Source organism: Cricetulus griseus, chromosome 3 (genome assembly GCF_003668045.3).
Source record: "Cricetulus griseus strain 17A/GY chromosome 3, alternate assembly CriGri-PICRH-1.0, whole genome shotgun sequence".
NCBI classification, from domain to species: domain Eukaryota; kingdom Metazoa; phylum Chordata; class Mammalia; order Rodentia; family Cricetidae; genus Cricetulus; species Cricetulus griseus.
Genome location: NC_048596.1, coordinates 74299545 through 74323874, shown reverse-complemented (window position 1 = coordinate 74323874; position 24330 = coordinate 74299545). Strand labels below are relative to the sequence as shown.

The window sequence follows — 24330 nt, the reverse complement described above, 5'->3', positions numbered from 1 at the left end:
AGTTTGGTGGTGGTGGTGGTAGTGGTTGTAAACCCCACGCCAACAGCCCATACTTCAGGAAAATGAGCCAGTAGGGATGGGGAACACATAGAAGCCGGACCCAGGCAATTGCAACTTGTGACTTTCATTCGTTCTTTTTTCTTTTCTTTCGGTTTTGAGACAGGGTTTCTCTGTGTAGCCCTAGATGTCCCAGAAGTCACTCTGTAGACCAGGCTAGCCTCAAACTCAGAGATCCACCTGCCTCTGTCTCCCAAGTGCTGGGTTTAAAGGTGTTGGCCACCACTACTCGGCTTGGAACTTATGACTTTCAGGGAAGTCTTGAGACGTTTATAAACTCAGGAAGAAACATTTAAGCCAAGTCATGTCGGTAGCACCAATTTAGAGAAACTTCACATCTCAGAGGACGCCAAGGCCCAGGGTCGCTGGCCCTGCCACTAGGTCCATACAACAAACGAGAGGCAGCACCAGGAACTTGGAGCCGGTACTGTCATCCAGCTTGTCTCTGACAAAGAGGACAATGAGCCTGGCCTTGGGTCCCTCTGCAGTCAGACTTGAACTGCTACAGTCAGTCTCCTCCAACTCCGAGACTCCAGCATCTCCTCTGCCCACTTTCTTCCTAGGGTAAGAGCCTCACTCAAAAAGTTCAACAAAACAAAGGCGATCATAAACTCCATTTCAAAAGAACAAGCTGGCAGGATGTGGCCATGTAATCCCTTCTGCACACAGCGGCTGAAGCGGGAGGATCACAAGTTCTGGTCACATAAGACACTGTCTTAAAAGAAACCCTCACCCAGAAAAACAAAACACGCTGGAACCCCCCAAGAAGTACTATTGAGCTCTGCACTTTAGCACTCAGTAAACCAAGTGGACTACAGAAGAGAGGTGGCTTCAAAGGCCTTGGACTAGAGTGTGAAAAGGACTGGACCCAGGCCAGGTCTCTGAGTTCAGAAGACAGCCTTATCCACCTGTCTCAGTTCCCACTCCAAACACTAGCCACAGCCATCATGATGGAACTAAGATAAACCCTTTATTTATTTATGCTTTTCCATTTTGTTTAAAACAACAACAACAACCTTAATATAACTGACAGCCCTTCCCCCTCACCCTTGCTTGGGTTGGGGGGTAATTAGTGGGGAGATAGCCCCCCAAGGAGGGACTGACCATAAGAGCCCCTTAGGGAGGTAATGGAGCCCAAGTCCTTGGCCTGGGGCAAGGGCACCTGTAGTGTAGTAACTGGGGAGTTAACAGGGCTCTTGAACCTCTACTTGTACCAACATACACACCCTTGGCTGACAAGGGTCAGGAAGCATGTGGGGAGGGGGCTCCCATTTTCCTCGGTGTCCCTACCCAGCCCAGTCTCACAACTTAAGGCTAGGAGTAGGAAAATGGAGGGTGGGTAGGTATCTCACACAAAGGAGTACTGGTTATTAATGGCTCGGGGGTGGCCCCCTTCTTCTCCATTGCCCCCTAGTGGTAGCTGCTGAAGCTGCACCATTAGGGACACCCCCAAGTCCCCACCAGTGCCAGCACCACCCTGAGCCTCAGTGCCTGGTGCTATGGCCTCTTCCAATTCAACCATGGGGACCAGCTCAGCCACGGGGACCAGCTCTTCCTGGATCCCTCCACCGCCCGCTTTCTCTTTCTCTTGCCTCTCTTTGGCTGCTGCGGCTGTGGTGGCCGCCACTTCTGGCGCCCCCGACGCCTCTTCTGCCCCAGGATGTGGGGGATCTGTCCATGGAGGGGGTTCAGGGGGCTGGGCTGGGTCACGGAAGATGTTCCGTTCTGGATAGGAATGGTAAGAAGACACAGTGATTGTGGAAGGAAGCGAGTTCCTGTGCTGGCCTCCCCTTTGCTTGTCCTCCCCAAGGAGCCATGTACTATCTCCCCCATATCCCATCTCCTGAGCAACCCCCCTCCATGGAAGATGGATCATGGGCGGCGACGGTGAGAGGACCACACTTACACACAGTCACTCGCTCCGAAGGGCAGGAGGGTGGAGGAGGCATCGGGGTAGCATCGGTCGCCCTCGCACACCCCTGCATGGCTCCCAGCCTGCTCCCGGCCTGGGGGGGGGGCAACGTGGGGACAGATGGGATGGTGGGGTGGGGGAAAGTGAGAGATCAGACAGGGACATCAGACATCAAGGGATGAAGGACAGGGATCAGACCAATCCCTCAAAAGGTCGAAGACAAGGCCAAGGAGGATGGGTCCAGGAGACAGACAATGATGGCGTGGAGGATCCGATGGAATGGGAATGCACCACCCAACTCTCCACTACCCCTGGCCCCACGAGGAGCCTCTGCCTGCCTGTATCCTGTCAGCTTTCTGCAGCCCCTTTCAGACCCCTGCCCAGGTACCTGGACTGTCCTGTTCCCCACTAACAGGGCCTCTCCTCCAACCCCCCACCCCGTCTTCCTGGCACACACACCTCACTTCTTGGGTGCACGGGCACCTCCTCCCCTGCAGACCTGCTCTGCTCACCCTGCTGCCGCTGGGAGGGCACATAGCTGACAAGGACAACATCACTGGAGCCTCCAGACTCCAGAGGGATGGGATGCACCCGGAAGTGCTCAAGCATATCGAAAATGGACTGGAACCACAGATGTTGGACCCGGCACTGACCCTCCTCATTCAGTGACAAACGCAGGTGCTGAGGGCAGGATGAGCAAGTTAAGGTGGAAGCTCAGACCCCCTCCTCTTCTGGACAACTGTATATTTCCACAGCCACCCAAACACTGCCCAACAGAGTTCTCCTCCAGGACTACTCACCTTAGCCTTGCCCTGGAAGTTGAAAGTGAGGACATATTCACCACGTCTTGTCTCACTCTGACGTACCAGGAAGACACCATGGGAGCCAGTGCCTCCTTCCAGCACTAACTGGGCAGCCTTGAGTCGAGAGAGCATGCCGTGGAACCAAGGATATCCTGAGAGGGGCTGATCCCCCTCACCTCCCTCTGACTCCCCCTGGAACAGGAATGACCCTTCAGGAAGGAGAGAGGGGGGAAAACAGGGCATCAGAGGCTTCTCCTTAGCCTTGTTTTCCTCTTGAGACACCTCCTCCCCAGCCAGGTCACTGGTTCCTCCTGAGTTTGATCCCTCCAGCTCCAATTCAGGACCACAAACCAAAGAGAGATATGCATGCACCCAATACCTGTGGCTGCTTCTGGAGTATCCAGGGGAGGGTAGGGGGTTGAAAGGGGATGAACTGTCCCTGCTGGAGGCCCCTCCTCAATGGGAATTCGAGGGGGCAATTCTGGAGGAAGCAGTTCCATTGAATCAAAATGGGAAGCAGCAATGGAGACAGAACTAGGGGAGAAGGATGCTGACGGCCGGTCTGAGAGGCCCCCATAAGCCCCTGAAAGAAAATGGAGGCCAAACTTGAGAACACCACAGGTCCCTCTCCTAGATGCCTGGGCTCCTGCCATCTCCCCATTGGCTGTCCACTTGTGTGCCCAGCCCCCGCACACCTCTTGAGGACTGACCCTGATGGATTTTTACGGCGGTTCTGACTTACACTGCTTGCTGGCTGAGGGACCATGGTTATTTCGAGGAGGTCCTAGAATCCAAATGTCCCTATGTCTTTTCTGAATCAACAGCTGAAAGATTATTGCAATGGTTGGTGGGGTGAGGGATAGAAGCCCTGAAAAATGTCCACATTAGAAAGGAGCCCTCTGTTTAGACTAGAAAGGAAAACTACCAACTTGAAGGACATCAAAAATTCTTGTCAGGAGGTACATTCCTATATCAAGCACTCAGAATGCTGAGGCTGGAGACTTGCAGGTCAGCCTAAAGCACACAAAAGAGTTGGGAACATCCTTCAGTGACAGAGTGCTTGCCTACCAAGAGCAAGGCCCCGAGTTCAATCATCAGTGACAAAAGGAAATATAAATCTTCCTTTTCCTATTAACACCTTTAGGCCAAATCAACTTGATTTTTACTTTTACTATACCGTGAGTTCTTTCCTTTCCTCACTTTAGCCCATCACTTCCCATGCATTCTGGTACTTCCTATGTCAGGGTTCAGCAAGGTCCCTGGCTTCCTTAAAGCCACTCTTTTCTCTCACCTCCCCTGTGTAGCATTCTGTCTATTCTATCTCCCCCGAGTTTCCAAGATGCTCCTTGCTTGGGCTGCTCAGAGGACACTAAGCAAACTCCCCATTTTGGGACCTGCTTTTTACTGGGAATAATGTCTTACCAATTCAGCTACAGCAAATCCAAGAAAACCAAGGAGACATTTGAAACATCTGAGTTCCCATCCACCCCAGAGCCTAACATGCAGCTAGTGACATACTAGGACCTGACTGAACATCTGTCACACCTCAGATCTAGGCCAGCAGACACATCACCATACCTCTTAGAAAACAGGCATGTCCGCATAGCCCATCTTTGTCAGAAACCTTAGGAAATCTATTTCCTCTCTGTGGTCTTAGCTACTTGCAATCTGCTGTAAGGTCTATACTAGCTCTAACAATCCCAGCCTATGATAACTCTTTTTGTTGACTGAATGTGCCTGTGCACCAGGCACCATAAAGCTGAAACTCAGAACCAAAGGGTAGAGTGGAGGCAGAGTCTAGAAGGCGAGTTGGGCTAGACAGCTGACCATCTTTGTGAATACATGAGTGTTAAGTCAGACCAAAAGAAAAAGCACAAAGGCCACTGACAAATGCTGGGATGCATGACAAGGCTATAACAAAGATGCCCACAAAGTATTCTGGAAGCTTGCAGAAGAGAATGATTACTTCCAGACAGAGTGGCAGCCTACAGGCTTACAGAAAAAGTAACAGGACCGAGTGTGAGAGGTTCGACAGAGTAAAAGCCTGGCCTAAGCAGCTCAAGAAGGCTCTACCTTACCCTGCGACAGGCGGTCGTTACTCTCGCTGGGTCCCAGCAGCAGATCCTGGCTGGGCAGGCTCTCTGAATGATTCAGGCAGGGCAACTCCAGGCTGTCTATGTTGTCCTTTGTGAGGAAGGAGGTCCCAGGGGCCAGGGGAAGGGTCATGGGACGGGGGCTGATAGCAGGGCAGGGTCTACAAAGACAGGGAAAATGGTGCTGCGGAGAAAACCACCAGGAGAAAGACACAAAGCTGCTCCCCCACACACCTCCAGATCCCCTCAAGAACAGAGGCAAGCTTCTTACCCTGGGCTTAGGCACTCCTGGATGTCAGACACCCAGGCCTTCACGTGAAGTGCATCAGTTGTCTCCAGAATGTACTCTGAAGGGCCTTCTACCTACAAGGCCAAGAGGTTGGGCTTCAGAAAGGGCAGGGGGTAGGTGACCTATAGGCCATAACCAACAACCCTAGGGACAGACTCAAAGTCTGTCCTGACATATATTCATTCTGCTGCCAAAGACACTCGCCTAAATCTATCAAGAGCATCTCTCAAGCACAAGCACTCTCTGGGGGCAGAGCTTGGAGCTCCTACCTTAACCACAAACGTGTTCTCCCGGTCAGGCATCTCCAGGGCTGTGGCTGTGCGGACATCAGTGATGGTAGAACAGGGAATGCTGAGTCGGGGCCGGGATGCCTAGGTGGGGAAGGGATTAAGAATCAGTCTTTTGTATGCCAAGGCCAGCTGTCCCTCCCTCCATTCAACCACCTTTCCTTCCTAGATGAAGCAAAATGGTAATAACTCTTTGGTCTCAGATCGGCCAATGGCAACAGATCTAACTGGGAGAGCGCACAGGTAGCGCTGAACCCAGGACAGCAACTTGTGTACATGGGCTTCCAACACCATAGCTATCTACAGAGCTGTACTACCTCTTCAGCCACTGTCATTTCCAGCTATCCACCCTCCTGTGGGCTCACCTTGGGTGGTACAAAGAACTCCAAGCGACTTCCTCCTCCTCCTTCTCCTTCACTCCTGAGCAGTAGGCGACACTTCTGCCACTGAGGCTGCCCTCCTCCCCCTGAGGTCAGCCCAGCCGCCCCTCCTCCACGGCCCACTCCTGCTGGGTCAGGGGCAGCCTCTTCAGCCCCCATGAAACTCAGCAGCTCTTCTCTCTGTACCATTCCTGCTCCATCTTTCAAGGTTCCCCCTCCACGACTCAGTCTCAGCCTCTCAAAGCGGTGAGTCCATCTCTCCCCAGGGGATGTGCCATCACTAGCCAATCCCCTACCAACTGTCCCAGCACCACCAGAGGAGTTGGAGTTGCTGTTTCCACCTAGAACTGGAGGGCCTGATGTGGTCTCCAGAGGCCCAGCCGGGGAGGAAGAGTCAACGGCCCCCCGCCACTGCAGGATGCCTCGTACAGAACCTCTGACTGAGCGACCCACTGAACGGAGGGAAAAGCGTTTCTTGAGCTTCGGCTTTGAGGATGTTGTAGAGGAGGAAGAGACTGAGGAAGGAAGGGGACCAGCTAGGTCCTCAGAAGATCGAGATGGGCCCAGCACAGCCAGGGGCCCACCCACCCTACAGCTTTCAAGGGACAAGTCATGTGGTGGTGCAATCTCCACACCAGGGCTCAATGGGGCCAAGACAGGTGGGGAGAGGGAGCCCGAGGCCCGGGCCACCTCAGCTTCGAAGTGCTGCAGGAAGAGCTCAGCAAAACGGCCAGAAAAGGCAGCTTCTGCTCCAGGCTCTGCATATTGTGGGTGGGAGGCCAGGTAGAGGCGAAAACGACGAGCAAGATCCAGGGCAGCAGCCCTTGCATGGGACTCACAGAACTCTTGCCAACTTGGGGGAGGGGGTGGTGGCAGCGATGGCGGAGAAGGGAAGGCCCCATCCTCCGGGGAAGGGGCACCATTCATGATGGGCCCCAGGAGGAGGACAGGGGGAGCCTGTGAGGAGGGGCAGCAAAGAAGGAAGCGGCCAAAAGGGTCAGCGGCAACAGCTGTAAGAGGAAGAAAGAGGCATACATATTGAGTCAATGCAGAGGTGAGACTGGGTATGTCCCAGCCCAAGCCAGGTACTCCCATCCAGATTCCTCAGGGGCAACAGGGGAAGAGAACCAAACTGCTTTACCCTCTTCAAGATCCACACCCTGTATATACCCTGGGGATAAGGGATGCCCAGCCCAGTGTCCATCCTGCGTCTTTCCCGCTGCCTTTGCTAACACTTTCCATGTTGTGGGATCCAGGAAAGAGAGGGCCTTGGAGCATCTTACACCACAGAGAACTCTTACAGATCACCGCTGTCCCTTCTCAAAGCAAAGCCTTCCCTACCTACCACACACTTTCTAGATGCTATTCCAGGAGGTTTCACAAGGTCATTTTACTTTTCCTTAGAAAACTTAAATACCCCTTCAGATGAGAAAACAGACACTCAAACAAATTACAGAATTCAGAGTCTACTGTGTTCTCCACTGCATAGTTCTAGTCTCCAGGGACGGGCTGGACCAGCCTTAACCACAGCTCCTATTGCTCTGTTCTCAGGGGGTCAAAAGGGTACAGGGATCACAGACTTTAGAGACCTTGCTCCATAGGCCCAATGAGTGGATGATGGACTGAAGGATCAGCTCTTTTAGAAGCTGATCCTACAACCCTGCACTTAAGCCCTGTGTAGAGGTTCGGAGTGGCTAAAGACCAATCTCTGGGTTACCCCCTTTAGTCTAGGGCTGACTGGCAGCAGCCCTAGAGAAAAAGAGATGGTGTGTTGGATCAGGGCAAGTCTTTACTGGCCACATAAGTAAGACATCACAAGGAGCTAGGGCTCAAGATTTTTCTCTCCCTGGGGAGTATGCCCTAAAGCCTGTGAGACTTGGACTGAAGTCCCAGCTCATCCCACCTGTTAGCATCATGAGCCCAGTTTTTGTATCTGTGAAACTCAGTTAATAATCTCTACCTGCTACAGTTGTCAGGAAAAATGAGATGACAAGGTACATGCCTGTGCTTGACACAAAGTGAGCACATAAGACATGACTGCCATGTTCACTATATGGGGGAGGACAGTATTATGGGTCCCATTTTCTCTATGTACAAGAAACTAGAGAGAAGAGCATCTGATGATGTCACAACTCTAAATCACAACAAGAAAGTGACAGAGCTCAGCATGTAATTTACAACCACTAGCTGTTTGGTGAGTGGTCCTGCCCTAAGATAAAAGGGCAAAGTGACTGCCCAGGACAGCTCAGGAAAGTCTCCTCAAACTATCAGAAATGTCAGCCTCCTCATCAAATCTATAACCAGGCTGTCCGTCAGAGACCTCCCCCCTCCCCCTTGGCCTAAGCCCTACACACTCGGATGGCCCCAACCACAGGGACAACTCCAAACCATGGAGAAGCTGCCAGGAGATGCGGGAGTCACAGAGCACAGGGGAACCGGGCCAAGAGGTGCAGGCACAGCAGAGATGGTCCCCAGCCAGAGGCTACCTCAGCTCACAGAGGCCCACCCAGCCCTCAGCACCACAGACCGACCCAGCCCCCTTCAGGCCCGCTGACCCTGCGGTTCCTGGACTGGTGACTCAGTTTCTCTTCTGCCAAGAAGGCTCAGTCACAATTTCCCGGTGCACCTGACTCTTGGCTTAGTTCTGACATTCCAGAAGGGCGGGTGGTGGAGGGTGCAGGCTGCGATCCAGATTTGGACCCTCCTGGCCCCGTGGTCAATCACTCAGACCCAATCCTAATCGCTGGACACCCTCCACATGCCCCGCGGCCGGAGCCTCCGGGGGACCAGACCTATCAGCTGCCCTCTCCGGAGCCAAGCACCCCTCCAGCCCCGAGCCCCCACGCCGACCCCCCGCCCAGGCTCCTCGGGCTCCAGGGTCGAGTCCCGGAGAGGATAGAGGCACTTGAAGAGGGGGGGTTCCGGTTCCGGTCCCACCTGCATCTCGGTCCCCGCGCTTAGCTCTGGCGGCGGCAGCGGCGGCGGCGGCGGCGGCGGCCGCAGCTCCCGCTCCCTGTGCCCCCCGCCTCCGCGACGAGCTCCCACCACGCGCTTCTGCGCAGGCGCCGGAACGGGTTTTCCCGACGCGGAAGGAAGCGACCATAGAGAAGAGCAGTAAGAAGGAGTGCACCTTCGTACTCACTTCCGCCATCGTCCTCAGCGCAGAGCTTTCAGGAGCTAGGCTGACGCGGGTTTCACCGAACTCCCGTGGCTTCCGAGGTTATACCTAAAAGGGACCACCGAGACAACTGTGGGAAGGAGTTGCGTCCCAGCCGCGCGCCCCCCGAAGCGAATTCGAGACAAAGGCGAGAAGTCAACCATAGAGAAGGCACCTGAGCGGAGAGAGTAGCCGCCCAGTATGGGAAATCAGCGTGATGATAAAGCTCTTTGAAGAGCTGGCTGCAGCCTAGAGCGCCTGGCCCTGCACGAGGGGGACACAGACACCGCCCCCAGGGAATCGGGCGAGCGAAGAACCGGTGACCTTGGGAAACTGAATGAGCGGGGTTGAGCCTGAACTCGACCTTGGCTTTTCAGAGGAAAGGGACAAGGTGGTCCAGGAGGGTTCCACCTTTGACAGGACCTAAAGATGGGCAGTGATAGCGAGGTCAGTTTCGGACATGTTTGGGGGTATCAGGAGGTACATGCACATAGAACTTGAGCATCAAGAGAAGCTTCAAGGCAATTTTACAGGGTTGAAAAACAGAAGGTACAAAACGCTGTTGAAACCTTGCGCACAAATATCCTCTAGCAATCGAGGCTCTCACTGATCGAGCTCCACTGCGGCTTAAGTAATTGAAAAGGCCAAGAGTAAATTGCGATCCTTGACCTGCGCCAAAAGATACCTCTCATCTGTAGGTCACATCTGTGATTGTACTTTTCTCGTGCGTTTGCCTTCACCCACAGACGAGCTCTTGTGTCTTGGTGGCAAGGTAGCTTTTTGTCCCTATTCAGATAAGTCCTGAAAGTTTAGTAACTCAATTTAAGGAGCATCCCTCATTTCTGAGATCTCCAATAAAATTTCCAGAACCGGGCTAGTGAGATGACTCAGTGGGTAAAAGTGCTTGTGTTTGCTATGCATGCCTGATGACCAGAGTTCCATCCCCAAAGCCCACTGTGGAAAGAAAAGGGACGCTGGAAAGTTGTCTTCTGACCTCCAGCATGCCACAGATGCTTTTGTTCGCCCCCTCCCATATATACACATACACACAATAGCAATAATAAAATTTAAACAAATTTCGAGGCTGAAAAGAGAGCTAAGTGATCAAGAACACTGGTTGTCTTGCAGAATACCCTGGTTCAGTTCCCAGCAAACACCTGGTGGTTACAGGGGATCCAATGCCCTCATCCAACCTCCACAGGGATACACAGACAGGCAACACACACACATAAGCTAAAATAAATAATATTAATTAAAAAAATTTAAGCTGGGCAGTGGTAGACCATACTTTTAATCCCACCACTCAGGAGGTAGAGGCAGGCGGATCTCTGTGAGTTCGAGGCCAGCCTTGTCTCCAGAGTTAGTGCCAGGATAGGCGCCAAAGCTACACAGAGAAACCCTGTCTCGAAAAACCAATAAATAAATAAATAAAAATTTAAAAATTTCCAAAGTCAACTAGCTGATTGAATCAAGTGCCATCCTGGAACCCAGAGGCAAGTGACCCAGAATATGGAGATGGATAAATGACAAGTCTCACAGAAAAAATGTTTGCCGTAGGAGCTCAGTGGCTAAGAGTACTGGCTGCTTTTCCAAAGGACCCAGATTCAATTTCCAGCACCCACATGGCAGCTAACAACTATCTGTAACTCCAATTCTAGGGGATTTGACACCCTTATATAGACATATACTTCAGGCAAAACACCAATGCACTAAAAATGAAGTTTTTTTTTTAAAAAAAAGCTAATGTTGGGCTGGGCAGTGCTGGCACACACCTTTAATCCCAGCACTCGGGAGGCAGAGGCAAGTAGATCTCTGCGAGTTCAAGGCCAGCATGGTCTACACAGCTACACAGAAGAGAAAACCTGTCTCAAAAGCAAACAAAGAGTAATGTTTGTCTAAGGGTGCCACCCCACCTCCGTGGGACTAGAAAAAGAAAAAGCAAGTTCTGGCTTTTTTCTTCCTTCCTTTCTTTTTTTGTTTGTTTTATGAGACAGGATTTCTCTGTGTAACAGCCCTAGATGTCCTGGCATTCTCTCTGTAGACCAGACTGACCTCGAACTCACAAATCTGCCTGCCTGCCTCACATGCCTTTTTTTTTTTAAACAGCAAGTCAGTATTTTGTTTTTGAAAGATTTTTAAACTTTTGTTATGTATATGTGTGGTCTGTCCACATATATGTACAGTGCCCTTAGAGACCAGAAAAGGACGTCATATCCCCAGGAACTGGAATTACTCATGAATTTGAACCACTATGTGGGTTCCAGGAACCAAACCTGGGTCCTCTGCAAGAGCAGCCAGTGCTTTTAACTACTGAGCTCTCTCTCCAGCCCAATGGCTTAGCCAGTCTTAAATCACCCAGGCTGTCATTCATAGCATCAGCTCACAGACACCTTTGCTGAGGTCTGTAATACCAGCATTATCCAACTCTTTTACCAGTTCAAAGGAAGAACAAATGAAGGGGATCCCTTTCCTGTGGTCTTCGGCCCGGATCCTCCCTCCCTCCTGCTCCCTGTAGCTTACCTACCCATCATTGACAACAGACAGGGTTCAAGAGTACAGAAGGGCAGAGGACTATTGATAAGTTTGGATGTGTTGTGTGTAAATGTCCAGCCTTTTGAGGCAGGGGTGCTGGGGTGTCAAATATTTTAAGTTACTTCCAGGAGCCAATCAAATTTCCAAAATGATTGAAATTTTTTGATTTGATATTGTAGTCACGTGGTCACAGGCTTGGTGTGATCAATGAACTGAAGTTTTTTTTTTTTTTGCTTTTTAAATTATTTTTATGTGCATTTATGTTTTGTCTGCTTGTATGTCCGAACAAGGGTTTGAATCTCCTGGAGTTGGAGTTACAGACAGTTGTAAACTGCCATGTGGATGCTGGGAATTGAACCTGGGTCCTTTGGAAGAGCAGCCACTACTCTTAACCACTGAGCCATCTCTTTAGCCCCTGAACTGAAGTTTTTAATGAAAATAGCTACATAATCATGGTATATGCCAGAGATAGGCTGATCTCTGTGGGTTTGAGGCCAGCCTGGTCTGTGTAGTTCCAGGACAGCCAGAGCTACACTGGTGAGACCCTATCCCAGAAAAACAAAAACAAACAAAACAGAAGCAAAACAAAATATAGTTACCTGTTGCTAAGTGGCTACTCTATAAGCACAGGAAGTGTCCTTGTGCAAGTAGGTGGAGCTGTCCAGTGGAGATGGAGTCACAGTCTGAGTTGCACAAAGCAGTCTGGTGATCAGACATTGGACATGAAAGAGACTAGGCCTAGGGCCTCTGTAGAACATTTAACAGGAATTCACAGAAGTACAAACAGCTGGGTCCTGTTTCCCAGGAACATTAGAAAGATCTGTGTGATTTGTTGAAAGAGGAGGAGGGTCAAAGGAGACCGCCCCCACAAAAAATAAAGTGCTACTAAAAGAAACCAGGAAGGGAGCCAGGTAATCTGTGGTACCAGTGAGTGAATAGTTGATTTGCATCCCACAAGAGAATATAGGATATAAATTATTCCTCAGAGTTGTCCAGCCATAAGAAAGCTAGATCTTTTACAAAGCAACCTCCCTGTGCCACTGACCCAAGACTGCTCTGGAAGGTGTCAACTCCTGGACCTTTGTGCTAAAGTAGAGGCTTCACGAGCATGAGTGTATCCCTCAAAATACCATGAATAATATAAATTGAGCCAGGCAAGATGACTCATGCTTGTTATCCTGGCACTGGGGAGGCCGATATAGAAAGAATGAAGTGAGTTTGAGGCCAGCCAGGGCTATATAGTAACTTTTAGGCCAGCTTGGACTATGGAGTATGATCCTGTTTTCAAGAAGTAAATCCAGGCATAGTGGCATACAGCCTTAATCCCAGCATTCTGGAGGTAGAGGCAGTAAGGTCTCTGTGAGTTGGAGACTAGCCTGTTCTACATAGAAATTTCTGGGTCAACCAGAGATGCATAGTAAGACCATCTCAAAACTAACTAAATTAGGAAGCTGGAGAGATGGCTCAGCAGTTAAGAGAACTGGATGTTCTTCCAGAGCACCCGGGTTCAATCACCCAACACCCACATGGCAGCTCACAACTGTCTGTGACTCCAGTTCTACGGAATCTGACACCCTCACACACAGATGTACATGGAAAACACCAACACACATAAAATAAAAATAAATCTTAAAAACACCTAACTAAATTAGTTGGCTTGGAGGTTCACACTTTTAATCCCAGCACTCAGGAGGCAGAGGCAGGTGGATCTCAGTGAGTTTGAGATCAGCCTGGTCTACAGAGCAAGTTCTAGGACATCCAGAGCTACACAGAGAAACCCTGCCTCAACAAAACTAAACCAAACCAAACAAACAAATAAAACAAAATAAATAAGACTTGTAAGATGGCTCATAAATTGAGAGTAGTTGCTTTTCTTGCAGAGAACCTGGGGTTCAATTCCAGGCACCCACAGGTGGCTCACAACTATCTGTAATTCCAGGCACACATACATATACACATTATATTGAAGAAAATAAATAGGCAGGTGTGACGGTACATATCTTTAACCCCAGCAGAGGAAGACGCAGGCAGATGGCGGCGGGGTTTTTGGTTTTTTTTTTAAGATTTATTTATTTGTGTATGTACTATTCTGCCTGCATGTATTCCTGCAGGCCAGAAGAGGGCACCAGATCTCATTATTAATGGTTGTGAGCCACCATGTGGTTGCTGGGAATTGAACTCAGGACCTTTGGAAAACCATCTAGTGCTCTTAACCTCTGAGCCATCTCTTCAGCCTTGACTGTGAGTTTTTTTGAGACAGGGTCTCACTATGTAGGCCTGTCTGACCTAGAACTATGTAAACAGGGCTTGCTTTGAACTCTTAGAAATCTGCCTACTTCTGCCACCTGAGTGTTGAGATTAATAGTGTTTGACACCTTGTCAGACCTGAAAAAAAGTTGAAAGAAAAATAAAAACAGGCAACTACATGAGATTTTTTTAAAGATTTTATTTATTTATTATATATATAACATTCTGCTTCCATGTATATCTACACACCAGAAGAGGGCACCAGATCTCATAACGGATTGTTGTGAGCCACCATGTGGTTGCTGGAAATTGAACTCAGGACCTCTGGAAGAGCAGTCAGTGCTCTTAACCTCTGAGCCATCTCTCCAGCTCCTGCTTTTGTTTTTCAAGACAGGGTTTCTCTGTGTAGCCCTGGCTGTCCTGGAACTCCCTCTGTAGACCAGGCTGGCTTCAAACTCAGAGATCCACCTGCCTCTGCCTCCCAAGTGGGGAGATTAAAGGTGCGTGCTTCCCCTCCTGGACCCCCGGATTCCCTCAGCCCCAGGGCAGTATTATCTGCACAAACTGTTCCCAGGCGATAATGAAACTCTTGGGTCAGGCAGAGGGAAGCTTTGTGGCCCTCCTGAGGTGAGGAGGGGGTCTCTTTGCTTGTCGGACCTTGGGTCTCTTTGCCTGTTGAACCTTGCTGTTTGCTCACCTGTCATTTCTGTTTTGTGACAAGGTGACATGAAAAAAGGGAGCGGGCACATTTTCGGCAGGAGAGGTGATTTATTAGAAAGCCACTGGCTATAAACATCTTCAGTTTTCTTTTGCAGCAGGAGGCTGATCCCTGACTAATGCATAACTAGGTGAGTGCCACTCTCAGGGCAGGTGAGCCTCATGTCCCAGCTCTTCAATTCCTACTCCACCTGACAGGGCCATGTCCCCGCCCCCTCCACTGGAGTAAAAACTCACTGCAAAGTGAGAGGCCCGAAGATGACATCCCCTGCAGGTTGATGATGAGTGACATGAGGTCACTCTTTCTAAGAGCAGTGGGCTAAGTTTCAGATTTTCCACCATCAGGTGGTTGGTTGTGTGGGCCCCTTACCACGACAGGAGCCTCTACCTTGGGAATGAGCCTCCTGTTCTCTGACTCCCAGCTCCAAACAGTAAAGGACAGAGGAAAACCTGCCTTTCTGCTCATCACACTGGCACGCCTGTGCTCTGGGGTAGAACTGGGTAGGTAGGAGAGGAGCACTGTGTGGCGGTTCACACACGCCTGTCAGCCCAGCACTCAGAAAGCAGAGGCAGGCAGATCTCTTTGAGTTTGAAGCTAGTCTGGTCTACAGAGCAAGTTCCAGAACAGCCAGAGCTGAGAGACCCTGTCTCAAAATAAACAAAAGAAAAAAGAAAACGCAGGCCACTTGCCAACAGGGAACTGACTGAAGGAATAGGTCCCTTGACATCAGCCATAAAGTTGGAGGAGAAGGGGAAGCTTTCACCGAAAAAAACTTAGAATGTAATATGAATACCGCAAATCATGTAGGTCGAAGCTTCATAATTCCCACCATGCGAGGCTGGAGAGATGGCTCAGAGGTTAAGAGCACTGGTTGTTCTTCCAGAGGTCCTGAGTTCAATTCCCTGAATCCACATGGTGGCTCACATCTGTAATGAGATCTGGTGTCCTCTTCTGGCCTGCAGACTGACATGCAGGCAGAAGACTGTACATAATAAATAAATCTTAAGAATAAATAAATAAATTCCCAATAAATAAATAAATTCCCACCATGGGAGCCTGCCTACCTAACTTGAACAGATTCAAAACAGGGCCCTTTTAACTTCAGTTAACCTGTTTTTTGTTACCTACCTTTTGCCTTGGGACTTTTTACCTTTCATTCTTTTTGTGTATCTTACTTTCCTGCTGTCTTTATATCTGGCTGGCTGGCAGTTGACTGGCTTCTGGCCCTGGACATCTCCCTCGTTTGTTCCTCTCTTCATGTTCCTTCTCATCCTTTTTTGGAACCTAGATTTCTCCTCCTGTTTACTCTCTCTACCTGCAAGCCCTGCTGATCCTTTCTCTGCCTAGCTATTGGACTTCAGCTTTTTTATCCTTAAAATTTATTTAATAAAAAAGAGATTTATTTATTTATGATGTATACAGCAGGCCAGAAGAGGGCACCAGATCTCATTATGGATGGTTGTGAGCCACCATGTGGTTGCTGGAAATTGAACTCAGGGTCTTTGGAAGAGCAGCAGTACTCTTAACCACTGAGTCATCTCTCCAGCCCACTATTCAGCTTTTTATTAAATCAATCAGGTGCCTTAGGCAGGCAAAATAAAACAGCAATACATCTTTACATAGTAAAACAAATACAACACATCTTTATAGTTAGTTATACAATGCCCTTCTCACAGATAAATAGCCAGCACCCATTTTGGGCAACTCATAACCACTTGTTACTTCAGCTCTATAAGATCTAATGCCCTCAACTGGGCAATGGTGGTGCGTGCTTTTGAGCCCATAACTCAGCAGGCAGAGGCTAGTGGATCTCTGTGAGTTTGAGGCCAGCCTGGTCTACAAAACAGATGCCAGGACAGCCAGGACTGTTACACAGAGAAACCCTGTCTCAAAACACACGCACGCACGCACGCACGCACGCACACACAAACAAACAAAAAATCCTGATGTCTTCTTTTGGACTCTGAGGATACCTGCACACCCCCCAACACACACACATTTACATATAATTAAAAATAAAATAAATCTTTAAAAATAACTAAAAGTAGATCTAACATATGACCCAGCTGTATCATTCCTAAGTATTTCAACAAAGGACTCTAAGCCAACATATCAGAGATTTGCACATCCTTGTTTCCCACAGAACAATGCACAGAAGCTGTTATGGCACTGACAACTCAGGTGTCTATCAACAAAGGAACAGATAAAGAAAATGTGGTATAGGCTGGAGAGTCGGCGCATCAGTAGTTGCTCTTTTAAAAGACCCAAGTTTGATTCCCAACACCCACAAGGTGGCTCTGTAACTAGAGTCCCTGGAGAACTGGCATCCTCTTCTGATCTCCACATACATGTATGCAGCAAAAACACTCATAACAAAATAAGTCTATTTAATGGCTCGGCGTTGGTGGCAGACACCTTTAGTCCCAGCACTTGGGAGTCAGAGGAAAGCAGATCTCTGTGAGTTGGAGACCAGCCTGCTATAGAAGAGCTAGTTCCAGGACAGCCTCCAAAGCCACAGAGAAGCCCTGTCTCAAAAAAAAGTTTATTTAAAAATGTTTATATGATCAGGGCTGGAGAGATGGCTCATGGATTAAGAACATGGGCTGTTCTTCCAGAGGTCCTGAGTTTCATTCCCAGCACCTACAACAGCCTGTTGTTGGACATCCTCTTCTGACATCTGTGAACAATGAATTTCTTTAGCTATGAAGAATAAAGTTATATTGTTTTCAGGAAAATAGTTATAGCTGGAAAGAACCACATTAAGTGACTTAAGTTAGCCTCAGAAAGACACATAGGCAATGTTTTCTCTCTGTGGGTCTTAAATTACTCATAGATACATAAATACAGTGTAGATGACATGAAAGTAAAAGCAAAAGAAAGGTAATTGTCAAAAAAAGAAGAAAGGTAACTGGGAAGGGCAAGGGCTGAAAAGGGAAATGTGCTCTACATACTTGTAGGAAAATGTCTTTATGAGCTGGGTGTGGTGGCTCACTTTGGAGGCAGAAGCAGGCAGATCTCTGTGAGTTCAAGACCAACCAGGGCTACATAGTGAGACCTCATCTCAAAAAAAAAAAAAAAAAAAGGAAAGAAAGAAAAAGAAACTATCCTTATGAACCCAATACCACACTACAAATGTATACCAATTAGCAAGCAGGCATGATAGAGCACTCCTCTAATCTCAGCACTTCAGAGGCAGAAGCTTACAGAGCTTTGTGAATTTGAGGTCAGCCTGATCTACATAGTAAGACCCTGACTCAAAACAAATATTGTAGTCAGGCAGTGGTGGCTCATACCCTTAATGACAGCACTTGGGAGACAGAGGGAGGCGAATCTCTGTGAGTTAAAGACCAGCCTGGTCTACAATAGTTCCAGGACAGCCTCCAAAGCCACAGAGAAACTCTGTCTCGAACCCTCCCAACCCCTGCCAAAAACAAAAACCAGAAGAAAATTGTACCCAGGTGAATATTGTAGCCGGGCGGTGGTGATGGATGCCTTTGATTCCAGCACTTGGGAGGCAGAGGCCAGTGATCTCTGTGAGTTCCAGGTCAGCCTGGAGCAAGTTCTAGGACAGCCAGGACCACACACAGAGAAACCCTGCCTCGACAATCAAACAGCAAAACACACACACAAACACACATGTACACACACACACACACACACACACACACACAATTTTTTACAGAGCTGAAGATGAAACCCAGGGCCTATACACACTAAACATGTATTCCATCACTGAGCTACTCTTCCCATGCCTATTGCACTTTTTTTTTTTTAATTGGTGGGGTCTCATTACATGATTTTGGCTGCTCGGAAACTTGCTCTGTAGAACAGGCTGGCCTTAAACTCAACAGCCTCTGTCTCCTGAGTGCTGGGATGAAAGCCACGTATCACGTGGCCACGTCTGTCTCCCTATCCACATTTAAAGACAGTTTAAAGTTTCAATAATTAAGCCCAGTAGTGGTAGCAAACACCTTTAATCCCAGCACTTGGGAGGTAGAGGCAGAGGCAGTTGAATCTCTGTGAACGCTAGGCCAGCCTGGTCTACAGTGTGAGTTTCAGGACAGCCAGGAATACACAGAGAAACCCTGTCTCAAAAAAACAAACTGGGAAAAAAATGTTTCAATAATTAGGAACTGGCAAGATGGCTCAGTGGTGAAGAGCACTGACTTTTTTCCAGAGGGCCTGGTTTTGACTTCCAGCATCCACACCGTGACCCACAACCATTTGTAACGCTAGTCCCAAAGAAACCAATGCCTTCTTCTGGCCTTCTCAGACATCAGGCATACAAGTGGCACACAAATATACATAGAGGTTAAAACCCATATACATTAAAAAAAAACTTGAAGTAACTCATCAAAATGACTCATAGAATGAACTTGACAGGTACTGGGGATGTATGAGGCTCAGACGCTCAGAGCTCTTGATGTGATGTAGATGAGAGGTAACCAAGGGCTGTACTGGTTGTAGCAGCAGATACAGTAAGTGGTCACATTTGCAATATAATCTGACAAATCTGACTCCGCAGAATTGGCCAGCAGGTTAGATGTGGATGTGGGGAAAGGGAGAGGAAAGTGGGATTACCATGTGAGAAAAACAAAGAGTCCTGTTTAGCATGTGTTAATTCTGTAAGACCAAGATGCTGGTCCCTTCAGTGGGGCAGACTCATTACCAGTTCAGTGTGAACACCCAGAGGTCTTTTTTTTTTTTTTTTTTTTTTTTTTTTTTTTTTTTTCTGAGACAAGGTTTCTCTGTGTAACTTTGGAGCCTATCCTGGCGCTCACTCTGGAGACCCAGCTGGCCTCAAACTCACAGAGATCCGCCTGCCTCTGCCTCCTGAATGCTGGGATTAAAGGCGTGCGCCACCAATGCCCGGCTCAACCAGAGGTCTTATATGGCCAGGTGCATAGGATAGAGATGTAAGTAGAAACCCACTCAAGTCAGCCTTGGAACAGAAACAGAAACTAGAAATAAGCTTCTGACTCAAGCTGCTGTAAGAAGAATATTGGAGCCGGGCATTGGTGGCCCACATCTTTAATCCCAGCACTCGGGAGGCAGAGGCAGGCGGATCTCTGTGAGTTCGAGGCCAGCCTGGTCTCAGAGCGAGTGCCAGGATAGGCTCCAAAGCTACACAGAGAAACCCTGTCTCGAAAAACAGAAGAAGAAGAAGAAGAAGAAGAAGAAGAAGAAGAAGAAGAAGAAGAAGAAGAAGAAGAAGATAGGAGCCGGGCATTGGTGGCGCACATCTTTAATCCCAGCACTCAGGAGGCAGATGCAAGTGGATCTCTGTGAATTCTAGGCCAGCCTGGTCTACAGAGTGAGTTCCAGGATAGCAAATGCTACTCAGAACATGTCTCAAAAACAAAACAAAACAAAACAAAACAAAGAAACAACAACTATGGAAAAGAGCATCAAAAAAGAGTATGTTGATATATTTGGCTGCAAAGAACAGACAATCCTGGCTCAAACCATCTGATGAGTCCTCCTCTTCCACAGAAGGAGTCTGCTCTAAGAAGATGCTCCTCATTTTACATCACCAATGACTTTTCTTGTTTTCTGAAGACAAGGTCTCATTCTATAGTCCAGGCTGACTCAAAGTAGCAATCCTCTTTCCTGGCCTTTGTAATGCTGAGATTACAGGTGTTGAACCACAGAATTGAACCAGTCTTGTTAGGATTTCTTCCTGGGTCTGGAGAAGGGGCCAACTTGCGCAAAATTGGAGTCCATGACTGTTAAATAGGAGCTCAAAGTTTCTACTGCATAGCTGAATAAAAAGATTGGTTAGGGGTGGGGGATTGAAGGCCATTCTGTTTCAATAACATCTTCTAAAAAGTGTTAATGATTCTGTACAAAAAACTTTTTATTGAGACAGGGTTTCTCTGTAACCTTGTGTAGTTGGGTCTTTTTTGTTGGTTGGTTTTTTATGTTTTGTTTTTTTTTTTTTTTTTTACTCTTTGGGGATCTGCCACCCATCTCCCAAATAATACACAGAGACTTATTCTTATTTATGAATGCCTAGCCTTAGCTTGGCTTGCTTCTAGCCAGCTTATCTAATTTAAATTATCCCGTTTCTCTTTAACTATATTTTTCTTCTGGACATTTTACCTTTCTTTATATATCTTTGATTTCCTTCTTACTCTGTGGCTGGTCGTGTGGCTGGATGGTTGGCCCTTGGCGTCCTCCTCTCCTCCTCCTTTTCTCAAACCTCCTGTAAGTGAGTGGGAGTGCCAGGTTTCAGCACTAAAATGTGAGGAGTATGAGTGTTACAGCTCTGGAGCTGCAAAGGTGTCCTGACCTAACTGGAAGCCAGGCTACCTGAAGCTGAGGTGCAATGGGGGATGTTCTCCCTACAGGATATAGCTAGCAATCCTGCTCCTCTCCTAGAGAGAGCCATTACAGCTGAGCTCTGCTCTGTTCCCCTAAGGGAATGTCTTCACAGAGTTAACATCTTCCTCTGAGCTTCATTGGCTACAGTCCCCTAAAGCTAGAGCCCCAGAAGAAATGTGGCAATTGCCTCTGGCTCTGATCAGAAGTTGTTACTTTTCTGCTTACAGACTTGCTCAGCCCCCTAAGGGAAGTCTCAGCAACTGTAGCTGGAGCTTCTGTCATGCCCAGCGTCGCTGCCATTTAGTCCCAAATAAACACACAGAGGCTTATATTAATTATAGACTGTTTGACTGATAGCTCGGGCTTCTTATTGGCTAGCTCTCTCTTAATTATTAACCCATTTCTATTAGTCTGTGTATCTCCACATGGTCGTGGCTTACCAGTGGTGCCAAAGTCTCTTGCTTTCTCAGCAGCTACATTGCATCTCTCTGACTCTGCCTACTACCCTGTTTGGATTTCTCGCCTGGCTAAATCCTGCATGTCCATTGGCCGAAACAGATTTATTCATCAACCAATAAGAGAAACATATTCACAACATACAAAAGACATCCCCCATCAAGCAAGTTCTTTTATTCTTCACTGGCGAATGAAGGTCTTCACCCAAGACTCTTTTGGAAAAAAAAAAAAAAGATTTATTTGGGAAGGAGTTGTCCAGGAGAGTGACTGCCTCTGCCAGGGTGAGAAAGGACAGCCAGCAACTGAACAGGCAGAGGGGCTTATATAGGGCTTCTTGGGGGCAGAGTTTTCTCAGGGAGAGGTTTTATTCTGCTCAGGGATTGACTAGTTTTCCTGCTCAGGGATTGGATTGTTTAGTGGGTTGGCTCCAATTTCAGGACAAACCGTTTCTTTCACTGGTCCTTTTTTAGCCTTTTGGCTCTAATTTTAGGGCCAGGATGTATTTCTTCTCTCTCTCTCTCTCTCTCTCTCTCTCTCTCTCTCTCTCTCTCTCCCTCACTCTCTCTCTTTCCTTCTTTCTTTCTTTTAAGACTTTATTTATCTATTATGTGTACAACATTCTGCTTCCATGTATATCTGCACACCAGAAGAGGGCACCAGATCTCATAACGGATGGTTGTGAGCCACCATGTGGTTGCTGGGAATTGAACTCAGGACCTCTGGAAGAGCAGCCTGTGCTCTTAACCTCTGAGCCATCTCTGCAGCCCAAAGGATGTTTTTCTTTCACTGATTCTGATTCCAGAGACAAAGTGTGTTTCTTTGGCACTGGTTTCAAAGTCAGGATGTATTTCTTTGGTTCTGAGTTCAGGGATAAATTGTTTCCTTCACTGACACAGGTTTTAGATCCTGGGTGTATTTCACTGGCTCATAGTCAAGGTCTGCAGGGATGGGTTGGTTTCCTGCCCAGGGTGCTCAGGGATTGTTTGGTTTCTTGATCCAGTTAGTCAGGGGCAAAGTGTGTTTCTTTGGCTGGCCCTTTTACCCTCCTCCTTGCTCAAGCCTAGAGTTCTCCTCCTATCTATTCTCTGCCTGGCAGCCATGCCTGTCCCTCTCCTGTCTAGCTATTGACCATTCAGCTCTTTGTTTGTTTGTTTGTTTGTTTGTTTGTTTGTTTTGAGACAGGGTTTCTCTGTGGCTTTGGAGGCTGTCCTGGAACTAGCTCTTGTAGACCAGGCTGGTCTCGAACTCACAGAGATCCACCTGCCTCTGCCTCCTGAATGCTGGCATTAAAGGTGTGTGCCACCATAGCCCTGGCTGACCTCAGCTCCTTATTGACCAATCAGGTGTTATAAGCAGGCAAAGTAACACAGTTTCACAGAGTTCAACAAATGTGACATAAAAGAATGCACACATTTTTGCATCATCAAGCAAATACTCCACAGCATAAACAAACATAACACACTTTAAACTAATAATCTGTGACATTTATCCCTTTTTGTCTAAATAAAAATGAAAGGCTTTAACTTTAACATAGTAAAGCTATATACAACAAAAGCAGTTATCAAGTAAGAATTACATTTAGCAAATACCTAATTTACTTTCTATCATAACTAAGGAAAACTAAAACTCTATTTAGTCTTTAATTCCATCAAATACCCTAGAAAGATGTAATATCACCTAACAACAGAGATATCTGGCTGTCTGGAGAGTCGCCCAAGGTTCCTCTGCAACATTGGGGCACTCACCTTTGGCCTACAGGCATAGAATATCTGACAGACTTTTCAGTGAAGCAGGAAATTTGAAGGACTGTTCCACCTTGCCTTGGCAAAGTTGTCAGTTGCTTTCCTGTGTGTCCTGTAGAATGTCTGGAGGACTCTTTTGTGAAACAGCAATATCAAAGGACTGTCCTACTTTGTCTTGGCAATGTTAAGCAGTCCTTTTCCTGTGTCTTGCTTGTCCTGTCTGTACAACATTCTGTCAGCAGTTAAGCCAAAAGCAGTTTCTTGCCCAAATGTCTAGCTTTACCAAAATGAAAGCAAACTCCATATGTGTTTTTTTTTTTTTGATGCCCATCATCCTTTTATGAAGTAAATTGGTGCTGCCAGGATCAGATGTGTCTCATTGTCATGAAAAGCCCTATGTTAACAAAACATTTTAATGCCATATTCTATAGATCTTTGAAGTGTTTGAAAATCGTTTATCTGTCTAAAATATACCTGTTTAACCTTGAAAACATACCTAATGTCACTACAAGTTTGATTATTATAGATTAATCACAAACCTCATTTCATATACATTGCATTTTAAAATAAGATGCATAAGCACAATACTACAAACAAAAGTAAAAACATATATACAGCATAACAAAATTAACTTTAAATTTGTATCAATGTGCCAAAATCCATACCAATGCAAATATCTGAGATTAATAGTTGCCTTTTTATTCTATATTCCTACATTCCCCTAAATGATAACAAACATCCATAATTCACCAAAGAACCAAAAACCACTCACACTCCACCTCCTGAGAATGTGGGCATTGCTTTCTCTAGACTGCTTCCTGTTGTCGTTGGGTGCTAGCATCTTTGGGGGTCCCTGAGAAAATTGAGATAATGGCCAAGTCCTGGGACAACCAGCTCTTACCTTCGTTGATATATATCACCTATCAAGTTTCAGGAGGTCTCCCCTGGTCAAATCTGATTCATATTAATCCTGAAAGAATCCACAGCCTCTTGTTTCCTGTGGAAACAAAAGCATAACCTCTTCCCCAAAGCATTTTTTGCTTCCATTTTATAGTTAAGGCATTCTCAAAATATCTAGGCTGCTTTATTTCAGCAGTCCCTCTTTCAGTCCTATTCTCTCAGAAGCTGTGGTTTGCTTATCAGCAATCAAAAATTTCAAAGACAACACAATACCATAGAGGATCCAGACTCTGTATTCTCTTTTTTTAATTACTTTACTCTCTCTTTTCTTTTTCTTTTTGTTGTTGTTGTTGTTTTGTTTTGTTTTTCGAGACAGGGTTTCTCTGTGGCTTTGGAGCCTATCCTGGAACTATATCTTGTAGACCAGGCTGGT

At 47.4% G+C, this 24330-nt stretch overlaps 1 protein-coding gene across 10 annotated transcripts; it reads right to left on the bottom strand.

The window, feature by feature from the left end:
- Positions 1-1004: 1004 nt before the first annotated feature.
- Positions 1005-8913, bottom strand: Sh2b1 (SH2B adaptor protein 1). Of its 10 annotated transcripts, none has more exons than XM_035442227.1 (11): positions 8759-8913; positions 5807-6831; positions 5424-5525; positions 5137-5228; positions 4851-5026; positions 3515-3640; positions 3152-3355; positions 2770-2981; positions 2482-2650; positions 1964-2063; positions 1619-1782 (listed from the first exon to the last, which is right to left on the bottom strand). In XM_035442227.1, the coding sequence occupies exons 2-11, from the start codon at positions 6746-6748 to the stop codon at positions 1764-1766; spliced, it is 2142 nt and encodes a 713-aa protein (XP_035298118.1). In that variant the 5' UTR covers positions 6749-6831; positions 8759-8913; the 3' UTR covers positions 1619-1763. The 10 variants fall into 10 exon arrangements, with proteins under 10 accessions (XP_035298114.1, XP_035298117.1, XP_027260474.1 ...); XM_035442225.1 differs by having other exon boundaries at positions 1640-1782; positions 2429-2650; XM_035442223.1 differs by lacking the exon at positions 1964-2063 and having other exon boundaries at positions 1005-1782.
- Positions 8914-24330: the final 15417 nt, after the last annotated feature.

Coding starts and splice junctions, on each gene's coding strand:
- Sh2b1 (XM_035442223.1), bottom strand. CDS start 6,748: ATGAATGGTGCCCCTTCCCCGGAGGATGGGGCCTTCCCTTCTCCGCCA. Junction 5,229..5,423: donor AGAACACGTTTGTGGTTAAG/GTAGGAGCTCCA, acceptor TTGGCCTTGTAG/GTAGAAGGCCCTTCAGAGTA. Junction 1,783..2,481: donor GCCCTCCCAGCGGCAGCAGG/GTGAGCAGAGCA, acceptor ATTCCTATCCAG/AACGGAACATCTTCCGTGAC.